This window comes from Chaetomium fimeti, assembly GCF_033439085.1.
Source record: "Chaetomium fimeti strain CBS 168.71 chromosome Unknown B0H64scaffold_11, whole genome shotgun sequence".
NCBI lineage: Eukaryota > Fungi > Ascomycota > Sordariomycetes > Sordariales > Chaetomiaceae > Chaetomium > Chaetomium fimeti.
The window spans coordinates 287,935-313,593 of NW_026944339.1; the positions used below are offsets into that span (position 1 = coordinate 287,935).

The 25,659-nt window shown below is 59.3% G+C and overlaps 9 protein-coding genes across 9 annotated transcripts; 4 read left to right on the forward strand and 5 right to left on the reverse strand.

The window, feature by feature from the left end:
- Window positions 1–66: 66 nt before the first annotated feature.
- On the reverse strand, window positions 67–2,142 carry B0H64DRAFT_49469 (uncharacterized protein). The gene is made up of 2 exons (XM_062808325.1): window positions 1,288–2,142; window positions 67–1,220 (listed from the first exon to the last, which is right to left on the reverse strand). Exons 1-2 carry the CDS (start codon window positions 1,960–1,962, stop codon window positions 222–224), a joined length of 1,674 nt encoding a protein of 557 aa, XP_062654420.1. The 5' UTR covers window positions 1,963–2,142; the 3' UTR covers window positions 67–221.
- Window positions 2,143–2,825: 683 nt separating this feature from the next.
- On the forward strand, window positions 2,826–4,358 carry B0H64DRAFT_451423 (Golgi transport complex subunit 5-domain-containing protein; the record flags this gene model as incomplete). The annotated part of the gene is made up of 1 exon (XM_062807161.1): window positions 2,826–4,358. The coding sequence occupies one exon, from the start codon at window positions 2,826–2,828 to the stop codon at window positions 4,263–4,265; it is 1,440 nt and encodes a 479-aa protein (XP_062654421.1). The 3' UTR covers window positions 4,266–4,358.
- A 729-nt stretch (window positions 4,359–5,087) lies between these two features.
- On the forward strand, window positions 5,088–6,635 carry B0H64DRAFT_446722 (uncharacterized protein; the record flags this gene model as incomplete). Its single annotated transcript, XM_062806942.1, has 4 exons — window positions 5,088–5,123; window positions 5,223–5,870; window positions 5,931–6,002; window positions 6,051–6,635. 4 exons carry the CDS (start codon window positions 5,088–5,090, stop codon window positions 6,633–6,635), a joined length of 1,341 nt encoding a protein of 446 aa, XP_062654422.1.
- B0H64DRAFT_49496 (snare associated Golgi protein-domain-containing protein) lies at window positions 6,601–8,205 on the reverse strand. Its single transcript, XM_062808326.1, has 5 exons — window positions 8,023–8,205; window positions 7,863–7,936; window positions 7,610–7,796; window positions 7,438–7,550; window positions 6,601–7,358 (listed from the first exon to the last, which is right to left on the reverse strand). Exons 1-5 carry the CDS (start codon window positions 8,153–8,155, stop codon window positions 6,792–6,794), a joined length of 1,074 nt encoding a protein of 357 aa, XP_062654423.1. The 5' UTR covers window positions 8,156–8,205; the 3' UTR covers window positions 6,601–6,791.
- Window positions 8,206–9,593: 1,388 nt separating this feature from the next.
- On the reverse strand, window positions 9,594–10,556 carry B0H64DRAFT_49513 (uncharacterized protein). The gene has a single exon (XM_062808327.1). It carries the CDS (start codon window positions 10,274–10,276, stop codon window positions 9,929–9,931), a length of 348 nt encoding a protein of 115 aa, XP_062654424.1. The 5' UTR covers window positions 10,277–10,556; the 3' UTR covers window positions 9,594–9,928.
- Window positions 10,557–11,310: 754 nt separating this feature from the next.
- Window positions 11,311–13,001, reverse strand: B0H64DRAFT_331316 (Tannase/feruloyl esterase; the record flags this gene model as incomplete). The annotated part of the gene is made up of 3 exons (XM_062800992.1): window positions 11,311–11,640; window positions 11,726–12,469; window positions 12,531–13,001. The coding sequence occupies 3 exons, from the start codon at window positions 12,999–13,001 to the stop codon at window positions 11,311–11,313; spliced, it is 1,545 nt and encodes a 514-aa protein (XP_062654425.1).
- Window positions 13,002–13,954: 953 nt separating this feature from the next.
- Window positions 13,955–15,702, forward strand: B0H64DRAFT_410914 (uncharacterized protein). Its single transcript, XM_062804819.1, has one exon. It carries the CDS (start codon window positions 14,099–14,101, stop codon window positions 15,560–15,562), a length of 1,464 nt encoding a protein of 487 aa, XP_062654426.1. The 5' UTR covers window positions 13,955–14,098; the 3' UTR covers window positions 15,563–15,702.
- A 16-nt stretch (window positions 15,703–15,718) lies between these two features.
- Window positions 15,719–16,677, reverse strand: B0H64DRAFT_410916 (uncharacterized protein). The gene is made up of 2 exons (XM_062804820.1): window positions 16,286–16,677; window positions 15,719–16,197 (listed from the first exon to the last, which is right to left on the reverse strand). Exons 1-2 carry the CDS (start codon window positions 16,359–16,361, stop codon window positions 15,749–15,751), a joined length of 525 nt encoding a protein of 174 aa, XP_062654427.1. The 5' UTR covers window positions 16,362–16,677; the 3' UTR covers window positions 15,719–15,748.
- A 748-nt stretch (window positions 16,678–17,425) lies between these two features.
- Window positions 17,426–25,414, forward strand: B0H64DRAFT_451440 (uncharacterized protein; the record flags this gene model as incomplete). The annotated part of the gene is made up of 7 exons (XM_062807162.1): window positions 17,426–17,636; window positions 17,752–17,907; window positions 17,990–21,177; window positions 21,245–21,387; window positions 21,478–22,856; window positions 23,000–23,296; window positions 23,434–25,414. The coding sequence occupies 7 exons, from the start codon at window positions 17,426–17,428 to the stop codon at window positions 25,320–25,322; spliced, it is 7,263 nt and encodes a 2,420-aa protein (XP_062654428.1). The 3' UTR covers window positions 25,323–25,414.
- Window positions 25,415–25,659: the final 245 nt, after the last annotated feature.

Genomic DNA, 25,659 nt, shown 5'->3' on the forward strand with positions numbered 1-25,659 from the left:
GAGACTTGATTTTGGCGCCGCGCCAGTTCTCCGCCACTCCGCTTCTGACGCGGGCGCAGGGCGAGAGATGGTTCATCAACCGGCCAGGTGGCGGTACTGGTTTCCCTCGTCGAACTTGAAGCGGTTGGAACGGGTGGGCTCATTGGCTGTGGGTAGGTGACTGACTGAGCAGTAAGAAATTGCTCGATTCGAGTGTGTCGCTGCTCGTTGCCTGCGCCGACTCAGACATCCAGCATACTCCTAATCTGCTGTGGTGGCTGGTTGGTCGACGCCGACGACTGGCCACTCAGGCTCCGCGCTACGTTTGGAGGTCCGGGGTTGGGAGCCGGCTGCGTGCTCCCGACCGTGTCTGTGTATGACGGCGGCGGCGGCCCGTCCATCATCAACTCGGCGCGTCGTCGGGCGGTGGCGGCAGCAGACCCTTGTGCCGCCTCGGGAAACAGCAATCCGGCAGCCAGCTCCGCGGTACGCTCTTGGCGCCTCCGGTCGGATCTCCCGATGTACGCCTCTACCGGTGGGCTGGTCACTCGGGGGGAGGCGAGTGGGGGCGGGGACACGGGTGTCATCTCGACGGGCTCGTCAGCCCCCTCAGTACGGCCGTTTTCGGCGGCCGGCCCAGTCGCCTTTGTCCCGTGAATCTCGCGGACGTTGCGCATCAAGCGCTCGCGCATGCCCTCGTTTGGGTCCATATATTCGCCATTGATGCGGTGCCACCACGACGGCTTAATCACAATCCCCATTTCGCGGTTGAGGGCTTGGGTACGCACACGGCGCTGGCGCTGTAGCTCGCGGTCTTCGTTGGGGTTTGCGAAGCCAAACAGGGCTTGGATCCAGACGATGAGGAGCGCAGGGGTGTAGCCACCTGCGTAGATGGCTGCGTTCAAACCACCGACTTTGAGAGGGCTATAGTCGAAATAAAAGGCTACCAAGCCTTGGTATGCGATAATAGCGGCCGCTAGGGGCATAATGAGGGCGAAGCGGAGCGGGGTGTACCGGACAAAACCGATAATGCGGTTGAAGATGCCCCGGTTGCGCGGGCAATAATACTTGATCGAGTGTCGCAGCGAGAAGGCAGTTATCAACCAGCAGACTGCCAACAGGAAAGCGCCGGCTTTGAAGCGTGTGTCGGTCGCGGTGGGTGCGGCTTCGTCGATTGTCTGCTGCGGGTATCGCTGATGCTGGATGGGCGTCCAGTTCCGGGGCACGATCATGAAGAAGTTCTGCGTCACACATTTGGTCAGTTTCGGAGCGAGAGCCATGGTAATTCAACGGCGGCGAAGAACATACCAGCCAGAGGAAGAGATAAGCAAACAGCGGCAGATAAAACTCGACTCTAGACCGCCTGTCGTCGTCTCGCAGAGAGAAGGGATCGGGGTCGATAAACTGTCGCTCCATCCAACTTCCCCAATGACGCACAGCTTCCCAGACAATGGCAACGGCGCCAATTTGCATTATGTACCAGAAGAAACTCGTCAGGATAACGGGTAATTCGGGCAGAAAATAACGGTCGACATCCACAGAGACGAGCAGACTGATCATAGCAGTTGCACACACGAAGGAGCCCCAGTACCACTGCCACCTCCTCCCGATGGGGTAGAAGCGCTTCTCGGCCGGGAGATGGAGTTTGCCATGCTTATTGAGACAAACGATGGTCATGACCAGGGCGATGCCAAACAAGACAGCGTAGCCGATAGCGATACCGCCGCGCACCCCGATGGGTTCGGTGGGCGCCCAGCACCATGTCGCGTTGAGAAAGGTGCCATTTGGAAGGAGGTACGAGGGCGCGTAATGTTCAAAGGTCAGGAGGCACCACGAGCCATTGGACAAGGAGCCATTGGAGTAGAGGGTGTAGTTCCAATGCTCGAGGGTCGTGAGGTTCAAGTGGACATTGTTGATTACGGTGTCGGTCACGTTATCGCCGGGAGGGAAGGAGAGGGCCTCGCGGGCCTGTAACAAGGCCATATTGGAGGTCGATTCACGAGGGTAGTCGGTGGGAACAGGAAACAGCGAATCGAGGGATCGGTCAGTCGGGGGATCGATCAGTCGAGGAATCGGTGGAGGAATCGATCGAGGACCCGAATATCGAGAGATCGAAGATGGAGCAGTCTCGAACAATTGCACTGGCCTAAGCCGTCGCGAGCAAGTTATCGCATCGCGGGCATCGGGGAATGAGCCAGGCTTCTAGTCCGAGAGAGCAGTATGTCCTCGGGCGGGTTCGGGCAAAGCCGTGGCGGGTGCAATTGGCGAGTCGTCTGGGAGTCTGGTTACGCAGTGATGTGCGCTGAACCTCCGTTCCTTCCGGAAAGTGAGAAAGTTTAATCACTCATCCCGGGTGGGGCCTTCGCGAGTTCTCCAAAAAGAAAACACTGTGTGAGGCCGGTACATACATACGAAATACGATTAAGAAGAGGCACCGCAGCCAGATCAACGCCCCGAATGACTCCCTTAACATACAGTATTGTACTACCACAGAAGTTGTGAATTCTCTCTTTGTTGGACAGAAACGCACCAGATCATATCGTTGTCGCCCCACAACCGGCAGTCGAGTTTGCGCAACAACGCACGGTGACAGGCACAGTGATGACCTCACTGGCCGCAGCAACAGGGCCCACGCGCGAGTGAGCTCGCGGGGGAGCGGATGCCGAGCTGCAGGTGAAAGTCCGCTGAAAACGGCGGAGCTCATGCCAGGGGGTCGCGTCCCGACGATTTGGCCTCTGCGCGTCTTGGCACCACACCACCGCGGCAGCAGCACACCACACATCCCAGACAACACCACGCCGCACATCACCACCACCGCTAAAAAGTAAACAAAACCACCCGCTGCAATGAGCAGCGCTCCAATAACCCCCACGGGCCCTGCGGCCACCGACCCCGACGAGCCCTCCTACATCGACTACGAAGCCTTCCTCGACCCCTCCTTCACACCCTCCTCCTTCGCCAACACCCTCGTCCTAGCCACCAACAACCCCACCGACACCCCCCTCGACCTCTCCACCCCTCTCTCACGAGTCCTCTTCGACATCCAAGAAATCGACTCCCACATCGACCAGCTCACCACCCGCTCCGCCCTGCCCCTCCTCAGCCACACCTCAACCCACGCCTCAGCGAGCACCCACATCCTCGACACCCTGACCACACAAATCACCGCCCTCAACGCCAGCCACGCGCAGCTGACCCGCGAGGTAACCCAAAAACACGCCGAGGCCGACCAGGTGCGCGCCGTGGCCGCCCGCCTGTGGGACGCGCTCCGCCTCGCCCGCGCCGTCGCCCGCGCCCTGCACCTCGCCCGCCAGCTCGACGCCCAGCACGCCGAGCTGACGGGGTCGGCGTCGGCGACGGCGACGACCAGCGCGGCCTCGGCGAGGGGCAGGGAGGATTGTCGCGCGCTGGTGCGCTGTGCGCATACGTTGCTGGCGCTGGGGGGGTTGTTTGCCGGGGTGGGCGTGGTGGGCGCTGAGGGGTATGGGTTGGATAGGGTGGCGGTGGTGAAGGGGTTGAGGGAGGGGGTGGTGGCGCCCGTGGAGAGGGCGGTGAGGGAGACGGCAGAAAGGGTGGTGCGCGAGTTCTCGATGGGGAGTGCGACCGGCGGGACCGCGACGTATGCCCAGTCGGAGGAGGTGCGCACGAGGACGGTGGCGGCGCTGACGGCGCTGTATTTTCTGACCCCGCCGCCGCCGTCGTCGGGGTTGGGGAAGGGGGCGGGGGAGCGGTGGGCGCCGACGCTGATGCTGCAGGCGCTGGAGGTGTATTTGAGGTCTGCGCTGCAGAGTAGCATCGCGGGCTTGTCGCGGGCGCTGGCGACGCTGCCGAGCCTGGATAGGACACTGGCTGAGGTCAGCGCGCGGTGTCAGAATGTCGTGGCGCTGGAGGTGGTGCTGGAGGGGACGAAGGCGCCTGTGCACCCGCTGCTGCAGGGTAAGCATGCGGAGCAGGCGGCCGGGAACTTGCTGCAGCCGCTGCTGGCGCACTTGGAGACGGGTTCGCTGGCGAGCTATTTCTGGCGGACCATGGCCGGCAGCATGGCGCCGAGGGTGCAGGAGATCATGTCAAAGGGAGGCGTCTCCGCACGAACACTCAGAACAAACCGGCAGACCGTGGGCGAGGCCATCAAGGAGTGCGTGGCCCGGGGAAGTCAGCTGCCGAGTGCAGTTGCTGCGGCCGCGAAGGGTCAGGGGAGGGGAAGCGAGGTGGACTCCGGTGGGAAGCACTGGGAGAGAGAAGTGGCTGTCATGGTGGGCAGTATTGTCAACAATCTTGGGAGGTGATGGAAGGATCCCTTGAATTAGGTTGTCCGAGACCCCCCGAATGGCTTAAATACAAGAGCAGGGGACGCTGAAATGATTACAGTTCCGAGACCAAATTCCTTCCCATCACGACCTTGCTAATGTTCTGAGGTTGACCGACTACGTCCGGCACATATTTGTTCACTACAACTAAACCACGCGCGATAGTTAACGAGCTGGTTGCTTAGAACCCCGTGTGTCTTTCTCAAACAACCCAACAGCGGACAGTTCGTCAGGGGTAATGTTCGTCGCCCATCCATCGAGCCGTTGACACGTCGAACCAAAACCTCGGCCCCCATTCCACCTCTCCCCGCATCCCCGCTTGTTATTTGCCGACCCCAGCCCAGGCTTGACCAAAACCCCAAAGCCCCCAACTCTTCCCCGCATTTGGTAAACCAGGAAGGGCACTGCACCGCCCTCCGAGCTGGACAGTTCGAGATGGTGGGGTTGACGGCAATAAATCAAGGGCCCCGAACGGTAACCTCCCTGCATAACCAGGGCACTATCGTCTCACCTGCATACCTGCCGTGCTCTCGATCCACAACCACAAACCCATGGACCAGTTTGTCGCCCTACCGTTGCTTCGAAGAATGCGGGGAAAGGGAAAACGGGGGACCGACATAAGTCGGGACGGCCCCCAGCAGGGGGTTATTCTCATGGGAATCCCCTCGGTTATAGCTCCCGGCCCCTGATTCCTCTCGAATAACCTACACCACATTACCACTTCACAACCACAACTGTAGCACCACAACTATACAACCACAACGACGCAACAACAACCAAGTTGACAACAACCACACCACCATGCCCGACCCAGCCCCCAAACGACCCTTCTCCAAAGTCAGTCCTCCCCATCTCATCCCCAGCCCTCACCTTTCACCCCCCTCTCACCCCCTCTCACCCCCCAACACCCCCCAACACCCCTAACGACCACCGCAGGTCCTCATAGTAGGCGCCGGCCCCTCGGGCCTGCTCCTCGCCCTGCTGCTCTCCAAGCACGGCATCCCCGTGCACATCCTCGAAGCCGCCGCCGACCTGGACCAGCAGCCGCGCGCGGCGCACTACGGCGGGCCCGCCATCCCCGAGTTTGAGCGTGCCGGCATCGCCGACGCCATCCGCGAGCGCGGGATTGTGATTAGTACTATGTGCTGGCGGAAACCGCTTGTTGGTGTTGCTGGTGATGCTGGTGGTGGTGGTGGTGCTGAGGTTGAGGTTGAGGTTGAGGGTGGGGGGGAGCGGATGGCGGGGTTTGATATGCGTGTGGTGGCGGATGTGGAAGGGCAGGATCTGAGGACGCATTGTCTGGTGCTGCAGGAGTTGGATCGTTTGATGTTGGAGGAGGTGACGGGGAAGTATGGCGGGGTGGTGGAGTGGGGGAGGAGGGTGGTCGGGGTCGGGCAGGATGGGGAGGGGGCGTGGTGCGAAGTGGAGGTGGAGGATGGCGGCGGTGCTGGTGGGAAGAGGAGGGAGGTGGTCAGGGGCGATTATGTGGTGGGTTGTGATGGGGCGAATAGTGCGGTGAGGAGGGCGCTGTTTGGGGATGAGTTTCCGGGGTTTACGTGGGATGCGCAGATCATTGCGACGAATGTGAGTTTTGGGCTGTGTCTGGGTACGTGTCACTGAGATAGGGGGTGCTAACTGCGGCAGACGTACTATCCGTTCGAGGAGAAGTTTGGTTGGGACGACGCGAACTTCATCATACACCCAGAGCATTTCTTTGTAAGACCCCCATCATTCTTTCTAGGGCCTCCCTACTAACACACCCAGATGGCCGCCAGGATCACCCGCGACGGGCTCTACCGCATCACCTACGGCGAAACCCCCGGACTCTCCCGCGAAGAGTACGTTGCCCGCCAGCCCTGGAAATTCGAGACCATGCTCCCCGGCCACCCGAAGCCCGACGAATACAAAATGATCAACATCTCCCCCTACCGCATGCACCAGCGGTGCGCCCCCAAGTTCCGCGTCGGCCGGGTGCTGCTGGCCGCCGACGCCGCCCACCTGTGCAACCCGTGGGGCGGCCTCGGCATCACGGGCGGGTTCGTCGATGTTGGGGGTCTGTACGACTGCCTCGCGGGGATATGGGACGGCAAGGCGGACGACTCCATCTTGGAGCTGTACTCGGAGAAGCGGATTGAGAAGTGGCGGACTATCATCGATCCCATATCGCAGGAGAACTTCAGGCGGGTGTCGGACAAGGTCCCCGCGACGAGATTTGAGAGGGACGAGTTTATGCAGCTGGTGCAGAAGGGCGACACTGATAAGGTATTCTTGAAGGAGTTGTTATTAGGGCCGATGGAGGTGCGGTACGACTTTACGCAGCATTATAAGGACGTGGAGAGGAAAGAATGAGGAGGGGTTCTGGGCCCCTGTTGTACAGATAATGCCAGATCCCGCGATCCCTAATCATCAACGCTTGCGCCAGCCGTCTAGTCAGCCGATTCCATTGCCCCCGTGGTAGCATGCCAGATGCATCACATACGGCTTGTTGTCTATTATCCATCCCAACTATACCCACGCCTGTTCCCTGACAGGCTCCTTCCCCATATCCCTCCCCCCAGCCGCGCCGTGATACCCAAAGTCAGAACGGTAATGTGGCCCATACGGCTCCCCTGCAGCCACAACCCTCCCGGGCGCAACAACCCCAATATCCGCCTCCTCCTGCCCCACAACCTCATACTCCCTCCCTCCAAACGGGCCTGGCGGGCTAGCCGGCGCCTCCATCAACCACTGCCGCCCTTCCTCTCCTCCATCCACCCCCTCCTCACCCGTCACCTTCGCCTTGCGCCGCGCAGCCTGCTCCTCCAGCAGCACGCGCTTGATCTTGCGCATCTTCCACCAGATGTAGACGGCCATGGCGATGGTGGCGACGAAGGCGACGGCGAAGACGATGTTCTTGGCCAGGTTGTCGGACTGCTCCTCGACCAGCAGCACGCCCAGGTAGACGAGGAAGATCTGCTTGGGCAGGGTGACGAGGGTGGCGATGGCGAAGAACCAGAAGTTGACGCCGCAGGTGGAGAAGACGGCGGTGGAGAAGTGGGAGGGGATGGCGGAGAAGCGGATGAGGAGGACGATCTGGTGTTGGGTGGGGTGGTTAGTGGTTTGTTTTGTTTGATGATAGGGGAGTGGTGAGGAGCAAAGTTGGTAGGCTTACCCAGAAACCGCCGTCGCGGGTCAGGCGGGCGAGGGCGCCGTAGCTGAGATTTGTCCGTTCGAGTTTCTCGGCTTTGCGGCGGAAGAGGTAGGTGAAGGCAAACCAGGTGCCAACTGCAGGCTTTGTCAGTCTTCTATCACAGTGGCATGGTCAAGATCAAGGGCAAACGCACGCTCGCCGAAAAAGGTTCCTGCTGCCACAACCCCGAATCCGATCCACAACCCGTATACCACGCCGCAGAGGAGGGCTATTATCTCGTGACCGAAGAGCGGTGGGAAGGAGAGGACGATCAAGATTGCGATGGGGATCAGCCATCCGGCAGGGAGGTCGCGGACCTTCTCGGACCACGGTCGAAGGTGCTGTTATTTCCACCGTCAGCGGGCGTTGCTTTTTTTTACACGGAATATTGGTTGGGTGTGGCTTACCTCGACGACTTGGTCATGGTAAACGGTGAGGAGAATAGTCAAAACAATGGCGATGATCGTGATGATCCAGCATGCTGTTGGGTAATTTGTTAGTCTTCTTCTTCCGATAAGGATTCATCGGGGCCGGGGAATATTGGGGAAGCGCGGCATGGTTACACACCGAGGTACTTGGGTGCCAGGAACAACCGCTTCCAGTTCACTGGTTGGTAGTCCGTGTCCAATTCGCGGAACCTTTGGTTCTTATCCTGGCTCTTTTGCCGAGGCATCTTTTCAAGCGGTGCGTTGTCCCTCATGGTATGTAAATGGATGAACCAGTTGACACAGGTTCAAATGGATTTGAGAACAGTGACCGTAAATGGGCCCAGAAGGCCGATACTATGTACCTCAAATAAAGGTGGATAAGGGCCTCCTGAAGGGGATGAGCATCTGGGTATCAGTGAGGCGGTGCACGGGAAGGTGGCACTGCTTCTCTGGCCCTCCCTCCATGGCGCTGCCATGTCTCCATGTCTCACAGGTGAGAGCGGGAAGCTCTTGGCGAAAAAGCTTATTTCCGGGCTGAGGTGAGGGGGGCACAGCCAACAGGGCCGAGCCTGACGTCGAGCGCGCGGTTTCTCCTAAACAGGAAATACAAGTAAACACACAACCAATCTGGACACAAGGCTTTTTATTACTCGCTGCAATCATCATTGATCTCCTGTGTATGGCTCAGAATACGCATGAGGCCGGCGGGGCTCTATCGGGCGGCAAGTCCTAGATTTACACGGAATCCTGCTGTCTGCCTTGTGTGTGACGGGTGTTGTGTTGGCCGAAACTTGAGCGTCCGTTCCAAATTTGAGGGGTTCGGGATTTGAAGATTTCAGCTCTGACAGAAATCAGCCAAGGGCTTCCAGAGGCACCAGCCCAAAATGGTGACATGCGCCGCCGTGGCTGGATTGGTCGCGTGCTGAAGCATCACTTCCCCACCTCGAGCCCACAAATGATGGCTCCAAACCTTTCCGAAAGGTCACGTGCAAGCATCTCCAATCTGAAAATTTGCAGGTGCGCACAGGCCACAGCAACTGAATATTTAAGCTGTGCTGCCCTCCCAGAATTTTAGTTCTCTTTTCTTCTTTTTTTCTTCATGTCGACAATACTTCAGAGAATCATTTCTATAGTATTCGTCCTCTTTTGTGTTCCCTAAAGGAGCCACAGATCCCACCCGGGTTGATGAATGATATCCTCGGCACCCTACAGTGAGGTCCTTTTTTACTCTCGATCTGCCTGCAAAGGCGGCGGTCGCTGGCTCTTCTGGGCTGCGGCTGTATAGAGAGTGGCGATGATCTGTACCCCGGCTTTCTCGAGGTCTTGCCTTCGGGCGCTCGGGCGGGGTGGGTGTCGATGGAAGTCTGACCGGCATTTCACTTTCTTTTCATTGCGTTCTCGGGCTCTGCTCGGGATGTGAGGAAGAGATTTTTCCTGGCTTGGCGTATGACATGACGGCGCGCTGACAACCACTGATCACGCAGAACGCGTTCTCAATCCCGTCAGCTTCAAATCGTCCTCAAACCAGATTGAGATTTGCTGCTCCGGCGCACGACGGTTTGTTGAAAGGAGCTGCAACGCAATCGATCGCTTCGGTCCCTCCGAGGCTCTGGAGGTCGCGCGGCCGTGCCAAGCCTTCGAGTTTGACGGCCCCACACCGAACCCCGATGGACAATTCACGTCCACAAGCACTGCCAGGGCCAGCTCCGGAACATCTCATCAGAGCACTGTCACGTTGTCACGTACTCGAGTCTCATAAATAAGGAAGGGGAAAAAAACAAATTCATCACTGCTACCAACCATCCCGTACCAAACCAGCATCCGCTCCAAACCCAGCTCCCAACTCCCGGCGTCGCACCATCCCATCCCATCCCAACCCTCCCAGAACCGAACACCCCACAACCCACCTGCCGACCTCCCCCGTGATCCTCCTCTCCCATCCTCACTCATCTTCACCCCAATCACCCTAGCTGCCCGTGCCCGCACCGCTCCTCCACTCCCCCAGTTGGCTGTGTGACTGTGTCTGCCACCCCGTCACTGTCATCTCAGATTATTCCCCATCTAGGGCCCGGGTGGCGCCGAATAACCAGGCCGCTGGTGCGGCGGCGGCGGCCATCACCGCGGCGCCTGCTGCTGCTCCCGCTCGGTGGGCTGGTGGTGTTGTTGTTGGCGTCGGTGGTGGTGGTGTCATTGGTGGCGGGCGTGGAGTTGCCGGTGATGGCGTCGAGGAGACGGGGGTCGGTCAGGTGCGTGTTGCAGGCGCGCTGCACGGGGTACCGCTCGAGGAGGTGGCGCTTCTGGCATTGGGGGGTCCCGCGGTGCGGGCAGCGGTTCCAGAGGATGACGCCGTGGATGCAGTCGCAGCCCCAGCGGACGCGCTTGTACCAGCACATGTCTGTTGGTGGTTGGGGGGGGTTGCTTTTTGTCCCCTGAGCTGATTGGGGGTTAACAGAAGTGGGACGGATGCCATTTCCGGGCTTGGGGGAAAGGGAGTGAGTGTTTGCCTTAGTTTGGTCCGTTGGTGAGGGCTCGAGAGGGGAATCATGAAATGGGCCTCTTGAGTCTTGATGTGGGTGAGGGTGCAGTGCTGGACCTGGAATTCGGAGGAGAAGGTGGAATCACACGTTGGGAATATAAAGCTACCCGCCAAAGAACATGTTTCTTTCTATGCTCCTCCGGTTGCTCTGTCAGTGTTGCAGAACCTTAACGATTGCTATTGTCTGCTATTGTGCACTAATTCACAGATGCTGCAGGCTCGCCTATTCTTTGGCGCTGTGAATGGGATGGCCAATAACTACTCTTATTGTGCTGCTGTCGGCCTTATTGTTGACTTTCCTTTTAGCAAGTAATTCGGTCGGATCTCGCGTGTCATGTGGGATGACAGTGCCAAAACCGAGGAATCCCACTCTTTTGCCCTGGATCGGATGAGATATTCTAAGCCTGGGGGCAGAGGTTCTTGGTGGGTTTGCCATGCCGCCGCCCGTTCTGGTTGGTATTACCACCATGAAGGGATGTAAGAGGGGATATGTCTTTATACACGGTTCAAGGGGCGCGACAAGGGCTCAATGTCACTAGCTGTCCCAAATTCGTTGAGTTAACCTTATGAGCACCTAAGCCCAGAACTCTTGCTCAGTATCCATCCGGCAAACCTTCTTTAGTTCCCATTTAGCTATTTCCGGTTCGAGGAACCAACGCACTCATTACGGCAGGAGCTCGGCTTTCTATTACATCAAAACGACCCCCCCCCCCCAAATTATTATGCATAAAGTTGTCCCGATATGCTGGCTTATCGAGACACTTGGATCCTTCGCAACATGTTATGTAGGACTGGCCGTAGGCTCATTCTCAGCCGCCTGTGTATTGTACCAATCTATTGTTCTCTAGAATGAACCCAGGGGTTGGCGGATCGCTGCTCATTAACAACTGCTTATTTGCACGACCAACACCGCCCCTCGCCCGCAGCGCCGCAATCCTGATCAAAGATGGCCTTTTGCGGGTACGGGCACAAGATACGCTCTCCCACAGTACCCTCCAAGTCGGTGACTCGAACCGGGGCGCTGTCCGGCGCAGTGCCGTTCTCAACCCAGGCGCGCAGTTGGTCGAAGAGGGTGATCGGGTTTCCGCTCGGTCCTCCTCCAGAACAGTGGCCCATTCCGGGTACTTCGAAGTGCCGGTAAAAGTCATGGACGTCTGGGAGGAGGGCCGAAACTCCGTCGTAGTACTTGAGGGTGCCCTGGGGAGGGAGCAGTTGATCGATCTGTATGCATGTACCTCGGCGTTAGAAATATGAAGCATGTGCCATCCCAACATAGGACAGAGGCAAACATCACAAAGAGACTCACCAGCCCGTGATATGTGACCAGCTTTCCGCCGACATCGCGGAAGGCGGACAAGTCAACATCGTCGGTGTCGATAATGGACCTGTACCTCTGCTGACCCTGATGCACTAGCTCGTCGAACTCTGCGTGGGTCAAGTTGGTCAGGTCCAACTCGGCACCCCGGGCGATGTATTGAGTCACCCATGGCACAGCAACAGCTGGCAGCACGCCTACGCAGGATCCCGAAGCACAATCAGTATTGGCGACTCCAATGGCCAGATCGGTACCTGGGTTGGGCCCCGGCCATGCATGTGTGCCCTGCGAGGTGCGCATGCCCTGCCACGTCGCGTTGACGACGGCCGCGGCAGTCTGGCTTATCTCGGAGGTCTCGGCGCAATCGGTGATGGCCTGTCCAACCATCCCAAAGGGATCGAAGCTGGCTAGACACTCCTCCATCTCGTTGATCACGCCATCGACAAGGCCGTCCAGTCCATCACAGGCCGATGTTGCGGCTGCCGTGATCGCCTGGATCTCGCACGGGTAGGGATATTCGCCGAGCATGCTCATGAACTGCTGTGGCCACAGCATGGCGAGGAGGTTGTTTGTCCAGTGGAGTGGCGGAGCGCCTGCGGCGATGCCGTCGTACGCCGTCGGATAGCGCTGGGCGAGCATGAGGCCTTGCCGACCGCCCTGAGAACAGCCATTCCAGTAGGAGTAGTCTGGCCCGCGGCCGTAATATGCCTTGATTAGCGACTTCGCAATGATCGCCTGAGTAGAAAGTGAGTAAGCCACTTTGAGATCCCCCGTGTAGATGTGTTCCAAGACTTACCTCATCGTCCAAGGACACCGATGCGAGGTTCTGTAAGGCGTACAGATTCACATTCCCGGGGCTGAGCAGTGCCCACGGAACCTCCGAGTCCTGAGCGCCCTGCAGACCAGCGTCTGTCGTTACCGTGGCGTAGCCGTCACTCACGGCACCGGCCATGGCGACGGCGGTAAGATCGCTGCGTCCCGCTACCCACCCGGCACCGCCCACGGCCTGAAGCCGCCCGTTCCATCCGCCCGCCGGGGGAAGCCAGGCCTCGACGGCAACAGTGTCGCCCTGCCCGGGGTGCGTGTAAGTCACCGTGACGTTGCAGAAGGTCGCGTTCTGCACTTCGACCGGCGGCTGGGTGAACCGGTCCGAGATAGGGACTGAGACGGTGTGATTGGTGACGAGGCTTGCCGCGATGGAGAGGACCTCGGCTCCAAACAAGGAGACGCCATTGAAGCTCTCCGGGAGGCACGGAAGTGTCATCATGGGAGAAATGGTCGGCAGGAGGGGAGAATAAGGGGCGTGGACCACTGGATGTGGGTGATCAGATGCGGTGCGTGGGGGAGGGTGTTGTTGAATTTATAAGTCTCATAATGGACTCTAATGGACTCGGTTTCGTTGAGAGCCGTGACGACTCACTCATTACATGGAGAGCGTGCCGTGCAAGGGCGTAGGCGTGAGTGGGATTGAGCAAGTTCTGGGTAGTTCGGACTTGGATCCGAATGACCTCGGATCTTACGAGACATCCTTGTTTCCATGCGTCTCAGGGCAGTTACCAGGGAGGCGGCATCAACTTCTCTCAGTGTCAACTAAGCATGGTTCATACTTCACAATGTGCTACGAGTCCTGGATCCGTAATGATCGTAAGATACATCTTATTGGGTGGTGATACGAGGAGTACCGTGAGCAGAAAGCTGCTTCCCAGGTTGCCCGTTTGGGCCGAAAGGGGCGAGCTGATTCGCCGGCCACTACCCCGGCAGCCCGCCCGACCCCGGTTGATGGTGCTTGTTCCGCATAGTGAACAGTCTCTGGATATTGCGTTCCGAGGCTACCGAAGTTTTGGATTAGTGCCGTAGTACTGCCAGTTTGGAACCTCGGAGCACCATGCCCTACTAGGCTGCCTCCCCCATACAACTTCTTGTCCTCGGCAGCTTGGACTTTGTGCCTCTTCTTCATTAACTCCCGACCCTTCTCGGAGAAGGAATTGAACCCCTGATCTCTCCAATGCCTGGGTGATACTGTGTCTGTGAAGTGAACGGGTTGCCTCTGGCACTTCGCGCAAGCTATTACATTTCCGTAGTACCGGTAAGACGGGACGAATGGGGGACGGATGGGAGGGAGAATAATCCGGATTCGGTTTGACTGGGCCGGTTCTCATTGGTTACCACTCGGACAGTTTGCACCCAGACTCCAACAGTCGCTTCACGCTGCAGCCTGCAGGCTTCCCCTCTTCCATCTCCCGCCCTTCCTCCTCTACCCCTATCCTGGTTTCGAGATTGCAAACGCAACGACAACATCAGCTTGTTAAACTCGGCCAGAATAACAACGGAATTTTAACCTTCACCAAATACATTCTCTGTAGGATGGATCAGGGTCAGGAAAAAGAGCAGTCATCACCAGTCGCGCGGTCAAACTGCACGCTTGAGCTTTTACCGACTGAGGTCCTGGTGGCGATCCTGTCCTCGGCGCGATCAACAGTCGACCTCCACGCCCTCATCCACGCCTCACCCAGACTGTACCAGGTTTTTGTGTCAGCCAAGCGGGAGGTGCTACTTAGCATCGTAGCCACAGACCTGGGCCAGGGGTTACGGGACGCCGTCGCGGTATTGCTAATTGCACCTACCAAGCTCGACTACCGAGAACCGACCTATTTCGAAGAGTGCGAGCGCATAATCCACCGCTACGAGGATCTCCCCCGCGGTTATAGACAGCTAACATCAGCGAGTGGGCTGACCATTGACACCGTCATCGCTCTCTCCCACCTCAACCGCACCGTGCAGTTCTTCGTCGATGATTATGCGGAATCCCGATTCCCCGAGCTACACGCAATCCACCCCGGCGCCGCCAACCCCCTAACCACCACCGAGCGTCGCCGCCTTGCCAAAGCCCTGCTCCGCCACCAACTCCTAGCACGCTTCGAAGGCGGCAGCCACCCACAAATCCGATACCTCGGCCCCGGCCAACCCCTCCCACCCAAAACCGTCATGATGCACAGGTTCCTCGCCCTCTTCCCCGCCTGGGAGACAGAGCAGCTCGCCCAAGCCCACGGCTACCTCAACGAACCCATCTGGCGCGCCTTCCCCCGCCCTTGGTCACTCGGCTACGTAACCGAACCCGGCCAACCCAGAGACCCCTCCCGCGACCGGCGGCGCAACGCCGCCATCTACGACCTGGACATGCTGCGCCGCGCGCTGCTCGCGGAGCGCGAGCGCGAACGCACCCAGCCCTCGCCACTTTACCCGAAACCGACGCCGAGTCCGCCGGGGCAGGCCAAGCGCCTCTTGGCGCGCTTCCGCTTCCTCGACACGGGCCCGCTGCCGGTGATGGACGGCGCCTCGTACCGCGTGCAGAGAGAGTTATGGGACCTGCGCGACGAGTTGTACCGGAAGGAGGAGGGCTTGCCGCGACTGGTGGCTGGTAATCATGGCGGTGGTGACGTCGAGGATGAGGCGGCGCCGCCGTTTGGGTGGGTTGATGCGCACGGCGGGCTGGATTGTCGGCGCTGGGGGGACCAGGTGTGGCGGGAAGCGTGGGGGGGTGGAGAGGATGAGACTACGAGGCACCAGCGGGGGTGGGCAAGGATGAATATGGATCGGTGGCGGTGGCTGGGATTTGTTTTCTGGGATAGGGCCCGGGTTGAGCTGCTCACGACGCCTACGCCGACGGTGCCCGCCGACGGGCTGGGATGGCTGGCGGCTGCTGCGTACGGGACGGGGTGGTTGGCGGCCGCGCCGCCGGCGGATGAGGAGTTGCGGGAGCGCTACGACAGGGGGCGCTCGCCGCCGCGAAGGCTGCCGAGGCGGAGGGGAAACGCTGCTACGGGGTAGGACTGTTGAGTGACAGTCTTGAATTGCTACGTTGCTACGGATGGAGTAATACTATCTATGATTTGGCTATCTGAAGCCACGCGGCACTTGAAGTCAGTCAAGCTGGCGACGTGTGTGCAATGATCCAGGTCCTTCCTCCCACCCACCCACCCCGGCGGCGCTGTCCAGTCCCGAGTGCAAACGTTCTCACGAGGGGCTCTTGACGAGCTTGATGATGATGCCCTTGTTGGTGAAGCCTTCGAACAGCTGGGTCTGGTAGTAAGGGTTGGCCTCGTCGACGATGGTGCCCATCTGGCCGCCGGCGGTGCTGCAGTTCAACAGCGCTGTCGTCGGATCCTCCAGCGTGAGGCCGTCGATGGTGGCGGCGATGTCGGCAAACAGCACGCCGGCCGGTTCATCGCCAACCAGCTTAGCCATAACCCAAGTTGACCCCTTGCTGGTCACCTGCCACTCGCCGCAGTTGTCGGCGTCGGGCAGCGGCATCTTCCAGAACGGCGACCCGCCCTGCGAAAGGATCTCTTCTTGGTATGCCCGAAGGTACTCGGCCACGAAGTTGATCTCGCGCACGTCCAAGTCCTGCGGGGTCGCACCCGGCTCCGAGTAGCAGATTCTCCGCTCCGGCTCTGGGAACAGGCCTGTCGAGTAGGTAGGACCCCACAGTTAGCTTCGCCCTTGCTGTTACCGACCGGGATGGAGTGCCTCGTGTACGTGGGGGCCGCTTACAGAGTCTTTTATTCAGAGCGGCGCCAGACACGCTGCCGGCCATGGCGATGGCGCCGAGAACTCGGGAAGCCCGCATCTTAACGCGACGTTATCTCTTTAATTTGCGGGGGGATGACGGGTCGTGCATGAGCGATGATGAGAAAGACTAGGGAATCGGAAAAGCATTATCGAGAGAGTTTACTACTGTCTTTATAAACCTCCCTACCACCTGGTGACCTGGTCCCCATCACGGCAAGACCGGAGTTCGGATTCGGTCGACGAGGCAACCGGCAAGGTTGAGTCACATGCTAAATATAATATCACAAGGATCACTGCTACGGTGCCAATATTGATTCCGTTGGTACAAGAACGGAACCGTGAACGTGGTTTCTAGGTGTATCACGGACGGCGACGTCCTGCGGGCGGCTTCGGCTGACGCCAGAACCTCCCTGATAGGTTGCACAATACATTCAGGCACCTGCAGCCAAGAGAGCCGGATATTCAGGGGTATATAGTTACAGCGGATATTGGCACGTCTGACTGCAGGTTCGGCGGGATGCGTTAACTTGATTAAAAAGTCAATATTCCATCTGCTGTGCCGCTCAAGGGACATGTTAACGTCACATACGGATCTCACGGCTCGCCATCGTTGGGACCTATGGGAGAGTGCGTTATTACCGAGGCCGCTAAGATGCGGGTGATGTCCCTTCACTGACACATGGGGGCCAAATGTTGGGACTGCCCTATCCTGTACGACGGCGTTCAACCCTGGTTCTCAGAGATGCCCCGGCCACCTCCGGCCTTGCCGTGAGCTCACCAATGGTGCATACTCTTGTCTGTTGGTGAGGCTGCTGCCTTGCGGTCGGCCCGGGATGCCGTTATGCTTACCGTTTAACAAGTAATCTGGCGACGGGGAAGACACTTCCCCCCTATTCAAGTCGAGCAGACGAGGTAGAGAGCGCGGACCGCATGCGGGATGGAAAGGCGTCCAGATTGATGAATTGCCGGGGGAGGAGTGGAAAGGGGGGCGCATTTTCCGTAGCATATAACACCAAGTGCATCCATTGCCAATGACGGTTTGGCCCTGGTACCTCACCAGAGCAGCCTGTTTCACTCGTTTACTGAGTACACCATTGCTTTTAACCTTGTGGCGTCTGCACTATGGCGTCCACTAGGAGGCTGATAGTCTCCATAGTGGCTCTGCTCGGTAGCGCCGCCGTCTCCTTAGTCCGAGCAGGCGAGCAGTGGGAAGATCTCAAGGCCCCAGCGAGGGTTGCGTCTTTTGCGCCGGCGTTCCAGCAGACCCCCCCTGAGTCACCCGATTACATGGTCGACAACACGGGCAACAAGCGCGGTGTTGCCCCCAACAAAGGTAGGTCCTCTTCAGCTCACGTACGCTACTATGGGCCTTGGCCTGAGGATGACCACGCTTGTCTGGTTCCCCTGATGGTTGGCCCGCGAGGATGTGAGGCTAAACGGTGTGATAGGAAAATACAATGGCCCTGTCTGGCGTGAATCCGGCAGCTTCGAGGGCTATATGAAGAAGCTTGCGGAGAAGAAGGCCTCCGGCCTTGTCCCCAACTCCACTACTGGCGGCCCGCCGATGCACACCAACAGCAGCACGCTGAAGGGCCGCCAGGAAGGTAGCTTTTGGCTACCAACGTTAGGCCCATTGGGCAAGGTTCGTGATATTTGCCTTTGGTCTATCCTAACTCGACCCCACAGCTGACAGGGTGAGAAACCAGGCTCCGCATGCGGGAGACGGATACGTCTTCTATAGGAATGTCCTGGACTACGGTGCCGACAACACGGGGGCCACCAACACGGAAGAGGCAATCAACGCCGCCATTGTCGACGGCGACCGCTGTGGCGAGGAATGCGGCAACACATTCGTCCTCGGTGCCCTCATCTACTTCCCTCCCGGTACCTACAAAGTCTGCACGCCCATCATCCAGTACTACCTGACCCAGTTCGTCGGCGACCCCCTGGATAGACCCATCATCAAGGGTTGCGATGAGTTCACCGGCATCGCGCTCGTTGACGTAGACCCGTACGTGCCCAACCAGGCGCAGCCCGACGGTACGGGCGTCAACTGGTACATCAATCAGAACCAGTTTTTCCGGCAAATCCGCAATTTTGTCTTTGACCTCACCGACATGCCGTCCGCTACAGATGAGAACGGCCAGAAGCTGGTGCCCACGGGTATCCATTGGCAGGTCAGCCAGGCCTGCAGTTTGCAAAACTTGCTGTTCCGTATGCCTACGGCGGGTTCCTCAGGGGCACCGCCTACGCATGTCGGAATCTTTACCGAGAATGGCTCGGGCGGCTTTGTGTCTGACCTTGTCTTTGAGGGCGGCGCCATCGGCTGGCGCGTCGGATCACAGCAGTACACGGCTACCAGCCTACAATTTCGCAACTGTATCACGGCGGTACAGATGGTCTGGGACTGGGGCTTCAACTGGCACAAGATCGACATTGAGGGCGGCAGCATCGCCTTCAATATCAGTGGCCGCGGCGGTATCGATGGCCAGGGAATTGGTTCCGTGTCCATCATCGACTCTACCATCACCAACGTTCCCATCGGCGTACTGACCAACAACCACGCTACCGCACCGCCCAACATCGTCATTGACAACACGGCTTTCAACAACGTCGGTGCCATTGTCATTGTCGAGGGTGGCGAGACTCTACTCGAGGGCGGTACCACCACCGTCGCACTCTGGGCCAACGGTCGCCGCTATATCGGCGGCCAGGGGGAGCGTATGACGGGCCACGTCGAGGACCGGCCGACGAAACCTAGGGCCTTGCTCGACGGATCTGGAAAGCTATTTACGCGCCTACGGCCGCAATACGAGGAACTGCCCGCTTCATCTTTCCTCATCGCCACCGAACACGGCTGCAGCAACGACGCGACGGGCGATAACACGGCCGCCATCAACACATTTCTACAACAGGCCGCTGCAGCCGGCCAGGTGGCATACTTCCCCGCCGGCATATATCAAGTCCAGGGCACCGTCACCTTCCCTACCGGATCGAAAGTTCAGGGGACCGGCTGGTCGCAGATTCAGGCTACGGGCAGCTACTTCGCCGATGTTGAAAACCCCAAAGTTGTGGTGCGAGTCGGCGAGGACGGCGACGTCGGCACCATGGAGATTGTCGATATGCTGTTCACAACCAAAGGACCTACGGCTGGTGCCATCATGGTGGAATGGAACGTGCATGAGAGTTCCCAGGGCGCCGCAGCGTTATGGGACTCGCATATCCGCGTGGGCGGCGGGATCGGTACGGACCTGGACGTGGATACGTGCCCCAAGTTCAGCGAAAACGAGGCGTGTATCTGCGTGTCTATGCTCCTGCACGTTACCAAACAGGCGAGCGGCTACTTTGAGAACTTCTGGGCCTGGGTCGCCGACCATGATAACGATATGGTCCTGTACTGGGAGCTTGACTCGTCCAAGTCGCAGATCTCCCTCTTCGGTGCCCGTGGCGTGCTGATCGAGTCGCAAGGCCCCGTATGGATTTACGGCTCGGGCAGCGAACACGTCATCTTCTACCAGTACGAGTTGCTCGGGGCCAAGGACGTCTACCTGGGCCACATCCAAACAGAATCCCCTTACTTTCAGCCCAAGCCCGTGTCCCCGTCGCCTATGGAGAAGGCGCTGGGAGTGTTCCCCGGCGACCCAGACTGGAGTGACTGCACCAAGGAAACATGCGAGATGGCGTGGGGACTGCGCATCATCGACTCGGAGGGCGTGATGCTGCACAGTGCAGGGCTGTACTCGTGGTTCAACAACTATGGGCAGACGTGCCTCGAGTCTGAGGATTGCCAGCAGAGAGTTATGGAAGTGCGCGGGTCCAAGGACGTGTCCATCTTCAACATCTTCTCAAAGGCCGTCGAGGAGATCGGTACGGGAAACACCAACGACAGCAGCATCCAGCTGGACGACGGAAATCAGCAGGGCTACACCAGTGAAATCAGCCTCTGGTTCCCCGAAGATGGCGAGCCGAACGGCGAGGTTGTTTACGTTGGGCCCGAGGTGTACACGACTCAAACGGCGCAATGCGCTTCGCCGCCCTGCGTCTTCGTCATGCCGCCAACAACCCTGTCTAGCCAGACGACCATCACTGTACCCCCATTCACAACCGAGCTCGAGGTTGGCGCGACGGAGGACGGCGAATTCACCGTGACCACGACGACCGTAATCATTACCATCGGCTCTATCGTAACAGATGTCGTGCCGGTGTCCAACCATAACGTCACCCGGGGGGAGACCCCGGGAGCCCCCTTCTGGGTCACCCCAAGCGTCACGTTCCCACCGACAGGTATTCCATTGACCAAGCCGGACGGGGTTGTCACAACACGCAACATCACCCTCCCGCCATGGCCACAGATTATTACCTGGAAAGGGGGCGGCGGACCAGGGGACCCGATCACGAGCTCGGGAACTGGGACCGGGCCTGGCGGAACCTCGCCTGGTGAAAGTGAAACTACTACCTCCCCTGGCGGAACCTCGCCTGGTGAAAGTGGAACTACGACCTCCTCTGGCGGAACCCGGCCCCCGTTCACGGTGACGTTCCCAGACTCGACCTACACGGCGCCGGGCGTCTTTTTCACATGTCCTCCCAACACGCACTACGTGCCCGAGTTCGACGCCGTGATCACGCTAGGCAGCTGTGACGAGGCCCAAGGGGGTACGACGCTCCAATGGGACTGCCCAGTCACGGCGACGGTCGAGATCGACGAACCGACTACCGTCGACTTCGAACTGGGGTGCATCCGCTGGACCGGCGTGTCGGAGCCGATCCCGACTGTGACGGAGTTCCCGCCGGGCTACGAACTTGTCTGGGTGGAAGAGGACGGCGACGATGACGATGACGACGAGACGTCAACCTGCCGGTTGTGGTTCTTCTTTGTAAGTGATGCTTCTTGGCCCCCGTCTCGGTGTATACGTGGCGTTGACTCTCCTTCCCTCCCTACAGATTTGCATTGACTGGGGTATCAAAATCGGGGGCTGGCGTTGGAACTTCCCTGGTCCGATCGTCATCATCGGCCCGCCCCCGATCAGATGGCCGCCGGGGATCACCGTCAAGGGAAACCTGCCGGGGCCTTGGCCACCGATCACGTAAGGATTCATTTGCCACTCCCCTTATCGTGCTCTCTCCTTTCTCCCTTCTCTTCGGTCCCCTCCGCTGACCGCACGCGTCACGTACAGGATCGGGAGAGATGGGAAGCCCACCATCCCGACCTCTGAGCCCACCAACTGCGAAACGCAGGAGGCCGAGATCTGCAGCACGTCCACGTTCATCTCGACTACCGTAAGGGATGGAACCACTAGCACAATCACATCGACGGCGACCACCACATGCGACACCATCCGGGGATGCGTTGTCACCGATGGAGACTACGACACCACCAGCACCCGTGGTAGCGAGTGCAGTGTCGTAGCAATGCGTACCGCACCGCCTGCTGTAGCCGCGTTCGTGACCAGCCTCACCCCTGCGGTTTCTTCTGCTACTTCTGTCCCCTCTTCTTCCGCCTCTGCCATTAGCTCCACCATCGCTGCCGGCAGAAACAACACCAGGCGGGCGGCAGTCAAGAAAGTCACAAAGAGAGCAGAGCAACCGCCAGAGGCCGGGCGCGACCACGCTATGATCTGGCCCCGGTTTCCGGATGATCCCGAGGCTATCGCGACGATCCGAAACTTCCTCACCAACAACGATAACAACCCGGACCTGCCCGACCATACCAACTACGGTTACTACAAGGAGGTGAAGGCGGACGGCGAAGACTGGGTCGTGCTCTTCTTCGTGCCCAACATGAAGACCTGCCACATCGCAGATCTGAAGAACATGAGGTTCGAGGTGGCCGAGGCGTACGGCATTTATAATAAGAATAAACAGGGCACAACGGCGCCAGGTGATGGTGACTCGGACGGGGACGACTCGGACGACAGCTCGGATGATGACTCCACTCGGTCCAGAAACCACCGTAGGGAGTTCTTTGACATCGAGACGCCGTTCTGGGAGCTCCCCCAAATAGAGGTAGCCCCCAGCGAGAAATGGGACGGAGGGTGGAGTACAGGCGTGGAAGGCAGCATCAACCAAGAGCACGATATGGTTTACACCGGGGAGGAGTCATTCGGCGAGGGTCAGACCATCTTCGTGCTCGAGGACGGCTTCTTCCGGAAGCACGAGGAGTTCGCCGAAGATGGTTACTTCGGCCGTAGGGCTTTCTCGCGGCCGGCCATACGCGAGCTGCCGAAGTTCGACTGGGGCGGGGACGTGTTTGAAAACGTCGATACTGATACCACCCACGGCACGTCAGTCGTGAGTAAGGTCACGGGCTGGGAGCTGGGTCTGGCCAAGACAGCGCAGATCATTGTGGTCGCAGACGATCGGAATCCGCCCGAGGACGGATTCAACCAAATCTACGAACGGCACGTGGAGGGCTGGGTTCGAGTGTACAACGAAGTCAAGAGACTCTACGCTGCTGATCCGAACCAGAGGGGCAAGATCATTGCCACCTACTCCCACTCGCTTACAAACCACATCCACAGCCGGGTGGTCGGCCAGACCATGGCGAGAAGGATGTGTAAGTCTGCCCCTACTCTTTTGCCATCCTGTTTTGGATCTTTTTCTTTCTTCCAATTTAGCCCTCACGTTTCTCGGGCACTATTCGCTTCGCCGTGCCCGTATCCATGGTGTAGTTTGAGCTGAGCTGACACGTTGACCTAGATGAGATTCTCAAAAAGTTGGAGGAGCTGGATGTTGTCATCATCTGTTCTGCCCACAATAACTGGCTCGATCTGGGCGATGATTTTACCGGGCTCCCACTCCGCTTTGCCGACCCCGGTGCGAACGGGCAAAAGGTAGATAGCCTGGTGGTCGTCGGTGGCGTGGACGCTACCGGCCGACTCGCGGCGCAAAGCCCGTACGCTAATTGGCTGGTCATGGCCCCGGCCTTCCAGTTGTATGTGGCTACTGAGGGCAGTTTCGATGAGATTAGTTGGGGAGATATAGGCAATTCGTTTGGTACGCCATCTAACCTACCTCTTCTTCTTTCCTCGCCATTCTCCTCTCTTTCCCTAACTCCTCCCCCCCCCCCCCCCCCCCCCTTCTCCTTCCCTTCCTGATCCAAGAGAAAGACACGCTAACGCGAACAAAAACAGCGACACCCTTGATCGCAGGCCTTGTTGCCTACTGGCGCAGCCTCCCGAATATCGCAAACGGGTGGGGTGAGGAGCTCAAAAAGCCCGCCAACGTGAAGAAGCTCCTGCTGTATATGCAGCGGGTGATCCTGGACGAGGATCTTGCCGAGAACCTCGACCAGACACAGGTGTTCCCCGATAGCATGTTTCCTCCTGAGCGGCAAAATCTCGACAAGGTTCCGTTTATCTGGACCGGAACATTTGAAGGGGAGAACTGCCTCGTGAATCCGGCCATCCACTCCAGCTGCCCCCAGGGCAGGATCGAAGACTTGGAGCCCTTTGGCGCCGGGTGCTCACAGCCGGGAACAGCAGAGGCCGCAGACCGAAGCCAGATTGCCAAGCGCGCCGGCGGCGTGTGTGTGGTACGGCCCGGCACCGGGGGCGACGACGGACGTGGGCCGGGCGCCATCGGCGACCCTATCACCTTCTCGCCGGGCCCGGCATCGCCGACGTGCGTCCCCGGCTCTCCGGGCTGCGGCACGCTCTGCACAGGCTACTACTGCGTGCCGTCGCCCACGGGATTCCCGCCGGACCGCTGGGACCCGGAGGACCCGGCGCACCAGCCGACGACAACGACGCCGCCGGTGTCACTGCCGCCGATCAGCTCAACATCATGCGAATCGTACACGACCACGACCGTGTGCAACGGCAGCGGCGGGCAGATTGCGTGCATCACCAGCAGCGCGTGCGCACCACCGTCGCTGCCGTCGCTGACCGGCGACGCGCCGTACAGCGGGCCGGGCTGCGCGACGTACTCGTCGACCACCATCTGCAACGGCAGCGGGGGCCGCACCGTGTGCTTCACCGACGCCATCTGCCTGCCTACACGGGCACCCTGCCCGGCCTGGCCGACCGTCGGCACGCCGCTGTGCCCGTCCGACTACCCAATCTGCCTCCAGCCAACGCAGGCCACGCTCTGCTCGTTCAAGAAACGGACTGACGCGCCAGAACCGGCCATCGTAGAGGCGCTGTTGACGGCCCCGCCCATGCAACCCACGCCTACACCTGCCCCATCCCAGTCGACAGCGGTCGGTGGCCGCTTCCCGCGCCGCTCACACCAGAAGCACCAACAACAACCGAGAGTGCTGGAGCCGGCACGGAACGATGCAAGCCACGCCGCCGTCTACCCCCGCGTCCACGACACCGAAGCCCCGGTCATGGCATTAGCGGCCAACGCCGCCGCCGCAGCGGCAGCGGCAGCGGCAGCGGCAGCAGCCGAAGCCAACACCAGCACCAACAACAACACCACCGACATCTCCCCTGCCCTCCTCCACCCCCTCGCAGCGCGACAGGACGTCCCCTGGGGTTGCGGCGGGCACGACACGGGCGGGTGCACGGTGTACAACATGTGCCGGACGGGCTTCTGCGCGCGCGTGGAGCGGGTGTCGTGCGTGTGGGGGTACCTGAGCCTGAGCATGCACCCGATCAACACTGAGGCGACGCTGCGGGTGTACGAGGACGGGGAGCTGGTGTGCTCGCGCACCATCTCGTGTCTGACGGTGAGCTCGCCGGGGTGCTTGATAGACGAGGCGGAGAGTGGGGGGGAGTTTGACTGCGGCGGTGGGAACAAGATCGCGTCGTGGGGTGGTGGGTTGTCAGTGGTGGATTATGTTTCCGACAAGACGGATGGCCGCCATTATCCGTTGTATCTGGGTCAGGATGGCGGTGACCGGTACTACCCATGCCAGGTCATCGGCCGTCTCTGGGCGCTCTGTGTCGACAGCGACTGGGCTGCCTCTTCTGGTCTCTGCCGTTCCACGGCTGCTGCTGTGAACGGTCGGACTCTCCCGCGTCGTTTGGAGCTCGGGGGCCCGTCAAACGCGACGAGCGCGGCCGTCCCGATCTCTTGATTATCATGGGTGTTGGGCGGTGTATACACAAGTTTTATTTTCTGGTATCAACTTCCATGACTTGAGTTATTCTGCTTCACGATGGCCGGGGCGAAATGTTCCAAATCTGAAATAATGGAATAGTTTGTGGTCAACTTTGAGTCTTTTGGCTCTGCAACTAGCGTGGCTACCTATTCTGTCAAGAGAAAATGAACTTCAATTTTGGTTTTGCGAAATGGTGGGTTGACCGCTCTGAAGGAAAGAGCTTTGGGTGCATGTCTCCGGGTTGTGCATCGTCTTTTTCCTCCCCCTTTTCCACCCAAACAAAGCCACCAAAGGGCCGTACATGGACGACGCT

What these genes read in the sequence shown, in the direction of transcription:
- B0H64DRAFT_49469 (XM_062808325.1), bottom strand. Translation starts at nt 1,962, where the DNA reads ATGGCCTTGTTACAGGCCCGCGAGGCCCTCTCCTTCCCTCCCGGCGAT. An exon ending in CTTATCTCTTCCTCTGGCTG is followed by an intron (nt 1,221 to 1,287) that starts GTATGTTCTTCG and finishes TGTGTGACGCAG; the next exon opens with AACTTCTTCATGATCGTGCC.
- B0H64DRAFT_49496 (XM_062808326.1), bottom strand. Translation starts at nt 8,155, where the DNA reads ATGAGGGACAACGCACCGCTTGAAAAGATGCCTCGGCAAAAGAGCCAG. An exon ending in CCTGGCACCCAAGTACCTCG is followed by an intron (nt 7,937 to 8,022) that starts GTGTGTAACCAT and finishes ATTACCCAACAG; the next exon opens with CATGCTGGATCATCACGATC. An exon ending in AGGAACCTTTTTCGGCGAGC is followed by an intron (nt 7,551 to 7,609) that starts GTGCGTTTGCCC and finishes CAAAGCCTGCAG; the next exon opens with TTGGCACCTGGTTTGCCTTC.
- B0H64DRAFT_49513 (XM_062808327.1), bottom strand. Translation starts at nt 10,276, where the DNA reads ATGTGCTGGTACAAGCGCGTCCGCTGGGGCTGCGACTGCATCCACGGC.
- B0H64DRAFT_410914 (XM_062804819.1), top strand. Translation starts at nt 14,099, where the DNA reads ATGGATCAGGGTCAGGAAAAAGAGCAGTCATCACCAGTCGCGCGGTCA.
- B0H64DRAFT_410916 (XM_062804820.1), bottom strand. Translation starts at nt 16,361, where the DNA reads ATGCGGGCTTCCCGAGTTCTCGGCGCCATCGCCATGGCCGGCAGCGTG. An exon ending in CGCTCTGAATAAAAGACTCT is followed by an intron (nt 16,198 to 16,285) that starts GTAAGCGGCCCC and finishes CCTACTCGACAG; the next exon opens with GCCTGTTCCCAGAGCCGGAG.